At 32.1% G+C, this 4140-nt stretch overlaps 1 protein-coding gene across 1 annotated transcript; it reads right to left on the bottom strand.

The window, feature by feature from the left end:
- Positions 1-295: 295 nt before the first annotated feature.
- LOC138342138 (G2/mitotic-specific cyclin-1-like) lies at positions 296-2465 on the bottom strand. Its single transcript, XM_069294329.1, has 4 exons — positions 1492-2465; positions 714-803; positions 398-619; positions 296-319 (listed from the first exon to the last, which is right to left on the bottom strand). Exons 1-4 carry the CDS (start codon positions 1603-1605, stop codon positions 296-298), a joined length of 450 nt encoding a protein of 149 aa, XP_069150430.1. The 5' UTR covers positions 1606-2465.
- Positions 2466-4140: the final 1675 nt, after the last annotated feature.

The following is a 4140-nucleotide window of genomic DNA, read 5'->3' as shown; positions in this document are numbered from 1 at the left end:
TTGATGTACTCACATAAGTGATTCTTGTGAATACCCTGTATGCCATTCACAAGTTGTACTCCATTCCTTGACGCCATAGAGCGTGCATTGAGCTGTATAGATTTCCGCGGCAGCCATAAATGATGATGAATTCATCAGCATCTCATATTCCACGAGACAAAGCTCGATTAAAAAGAAAGACAATTCCTCTAGCTGGTACATAATAATTACAACAAAGTAATTCAGATACTATATATGAAAAATGAATAAAATAAAATACGAAATAACTATTTTTTGTGCTATTATAACCTTTTTATCAGCTTGAGTAGCTTTCAGAAATCTTCTCATAAAAACGTATGCAGTTGGAATTTATTAAATATAAAAAAATAACTGAGATAACTGCGATGATTATTTTTACCATTTCAATAACGTCTTTTTTGTTGTAGGTTTCATACGAAATAATCACCAATTCATGCACAAGAGGGGGTAAAATCTCCTCGTATTTGCCTGCTATTAGAAAGGCAACGAGACCAACAAGCTGCAGTTTGTTTTTGGCAACAACTTGTTTCTCTAAAAATCGGTCTAACAAATTAACAGTAAGAAATAATGTCTCTTCCTTGAGCTCGAACTTGTCATGTACCTGTTAGTTTAGTAGAATAATTATAAGAAAGTTAAGTTACAATTATACCTTTAATTAATTCTGATTATTTCCAAATATTCAATTTAATAATTACCTCAATGATCCAGTCTATGAGTACACCTCTCATATTCCCATTGATCTCAGATTGTTGTTCCATATAGTTTGTTAAAACACAACTATAAACCTGAAATACAATAGCCAGCATTACTTGTAATTACAAAAAAAAAAAAAAAGGTAAAAACTCTATTTCAATTTAATTCTCCTGATTTGACTTGGTACAGAGTTTATTAAGATACTAAATCTTCTGTTGTCATATACATGGAATGTTTTAAAATGTCATTTACATGATTTTAAATATGTTATGTGAAAAGTTGAAATTAAAGAATTGTCAAAAAAGAAAAAAAAGACATTTTTATTAACAAATTGAGTGATATATTCGTAAGGTACTTATTAAATTACATCTAATGTGTATGTGTTATGTTAATCAAGGAAAGAAAGTAATTGATATTAAAAGTTTTAACTGAACATAAGGTTGATAATTTAAGAAGACATGATAAATTTATAGTCTTGTAATTAAACAATCCATCAATAGTGAAAGAATAGTTATTGTAGTCTTGTTATAAAAGCTTCTAATCAACCTTGCACCACTAACCCTAAAAAAATTCTCGATTTGAAAAAAAAAAATATGTTTTCATTTGAAACTCAATTAACAATCAAATAATTGAATAAAGACTAGAATTTCTGCCCACTAACAAAATATTTATGCTTATAATACTATCAAATTAAGTTGATCAACAACATATAACTTTACAACATGTAAAGATTATCCGCGCTATATATAACTTAGATCCTTCTAATGAAACTAGACTAACCTCCATTTTCCTGTAGTAGGCATACAAATCTCCCACATATTCAACTCCAGCAAGAGGGTTTTTTGCATCATCGTTGTCAATATCTATTAAAGCCTCCTCAAACACATCCTCCATTTCAATCTCCACCTCCTGAATTTGTAATCGCGCATATATAGAACATCAACACAAATTAATACCACTAGAAAGTAAAATTAAAAATAAATTTTCTAATAATTTGTGTGACCTTGTCATTTGAGAATGATTCAGGTTGTTCCAAACACATAGGAACTGGTTGAGCTTCATTTGTGTCATGTTCCTCCCATATCGTAAAATCTCCAATAGTTTGTTTTGGTTTCTTGGTTTCCTGTTCAAAATCATTTGAGTACACTTAGAAAGAATTAAAAAAAAAATTAACTTTTACATTTTAACTTTTCATGTGATATGAGATCGAAATTATTTACCTCAAGGTAATGTTGGCGTAAGGTACCAATTTGTGTAGCACCAAATTTCCTTCATTTAAAAGTTTATACTTTATGTATCAGCTAACTAACCAAAAATATAATTAAGCAATAGTGACATTGACATTACTAAAATCTATATACAAAATTAAAAAAAAATAAATTAAAATTTATCGTTTATGGTCTAACCTCCCGTTTGTTCTAAAATCACGAAAAAGAAAACCCCAAATAAATTATATAAAACGAAAAACCATCAAAAAATAATAATTAAAGATTGAAACAAGGATTACTCTGATAATTCGCGCTTATTAACAACGCAAGGATATCGATGAGCTCCGACTAAATTCTGGTTAATAACACTAAGTGCTCTTCTATTTTGTGTCCTCTCCCCTCCAATCTTGACAATTTGTGCGTTACCACCTTTCATTCATATATCAAAAAAAAAAGTCTTTAATTAAACAAAAATTTTGTATACCAAAAATCAAATTAAAAAAAAAGTGAACAACGAAATTCCAAATAGTTACCTTGCACGTTTGTGAATTTATTCTGGTCCATTTTTTTTTTTTGTTGTTGTTGAACAAATGAACAAATGAAAAGAAAAGAAGGGAGAAAATAATGTATTGTATATTATGTCTTTGTGAAACATAATTAGATGTGACATTGCTTTATATACTACCAAAAAAAAATAAAATATGACCGTTGTGACAAATTAATCCAAACATGGTAGACTGCTATGTTACTTTCTATAGTTTCTTGATTTAACTGGATTTGAGTCATATATATTCTATACTATGAGATTGTCACTTAATTAACTTGTCATATTTGCTTCATCTTTTTGTAAAAAAAATTATAATTGCTATTTATAGGCAATTAAGTGTATAGTTGACCGCTAGTCACTGCATAAGCTATATTCTAATTACACAAAAGTCTTCACGTAATACATAGCCGTTGGAAAAATATATCAAAATTGTTATTTGTAGTTTTGATGATTTGACAAACTTAGAGACCTCATATAGGTACCGGGTTTTCTACTTGAGTATTGCAGGTGTATTGTTCGAAGTATTGCAGATGAAACAAAACTCAGGGACCTAGTAGAGGTACCAGGCTCTCATGATAACGAGTTAGTCAACTGCCAGCTGGAAATGGTGCAGAAAGTAGGTGCACACTTCCCGATGGCGTCAGAAAGTGTGACCTTTCCCGCCAATGGCAAAGAAGTTTAGGAAAGTGACTTGCCCATATAAAAGGCACTTTCCTAAACAATTTTCTTTAGTTTTTGCAACTTGATAAACACTTTTCAAGAACTCTTGCAAAGGCTAATAGAAAGCAAAGGCAAAATCATTCCAAAACAACAGCAACATCTGGAGCATTTTGTCTAGTTGTTTAGGAATTTATTCTCTTGTTCTTATATTGTAAACCACTCCTAAATCTATAAAGGACTTGGTGTGGTGTGTTGAAGTCTAGGCTGTCCAAGGGGGATAGTTTAGTGGGTAGATTGTTTTCTACTTAGGCTTGTTGAGCAATAGAGGACTATTGTTCAACGGTAAGACTGATAACTCATTCTTACGTTTGGTGTAATCGTGTTTTACTTTTGCTTTTGAAGATTAGTGAAAACGATTGAAAATCCTGTGGAACAGGTCGTGGTTTTACTCCTTTAAGCTAGGAGGTTTCCACGTAAAATCATTGTGTTGATTTTACTGCATTTAATTTTCTAGAAATTTTCTGAAGTGTAGCAAGGGACCTGGTCCATTACTTGTTAAGTGAAGGCATACATTCTATCAAGTGGTATCAGAGCCGGCACTACCTATTTGGTTAACACCAAGGAAGTGATTTTGCTCCAAGAATGGCAACTCCACTTAACCTCGAAGAAGGTCAGTCGTCACACAGACCTCCTCGTTTCAATGGACATTTCTACAGTTGGTGGAAAGTTAGAATGCACGATTAACTTATGGATGAAGATAGCGAGCTATGGGACATTATACTAGATGGACCCTTTGTTCCCGTGATGGAAGAAAAGGATGGAGAAAAGACCATTACTATTCCAAAGCCCAGGCAGAAATATGATGATGCTGACAGGAAAAAGATTGAAAAAGGTTTTAGAGCTAAAACTCTTCTGGTCTGTGGGATAGGACCTGATGAGTACAACAGAGTGTCGGCCTGTGAGTCTGCTAAAGAGATTTGGGATAGCTTGTTGACTGCACATGAAGGAACTGAA

This window comes from Solanum lycopersicum, chromosome 2 (genome assembly GCF_036512215.1).
Source record: "Solanum lycopersicum chromosome 2, SLM_r2.1".
Classification (NCBI taxonomy): Eukaryota; Viridiplantae; Streptophyta; class Magnoliopsida; order Solanales; family Solanaceae; genus Solanum; species Solanum lycopersicum.
Note: the sequence above shows the minus strand (reverse complement) of the source record. Positions and strands in the feature narration are given on the sequence as shown.

Coding starts and splice junctions, on each gene's coding strand:
- LOC138342138 (XM_069294329.1), bottom strand. CDS start 1,605: ATGGAGGATGTGTTTGAGGAGGCTTTAATAGATATTGACAACGATGAT. Junction 620..713: donor TCATAGACTGGATCATTGAG/GTAATTATTAAA, acceptor CTAAACTAACAG/GTACATGACAAGTTCGAGCT. Junction 320..397: donor AAAAAGACGTTATTGAAATG/GTAAAAATAATC, acceptor TTTTATGAGAAG/ATTTCTGAAAGCTACTCAAG.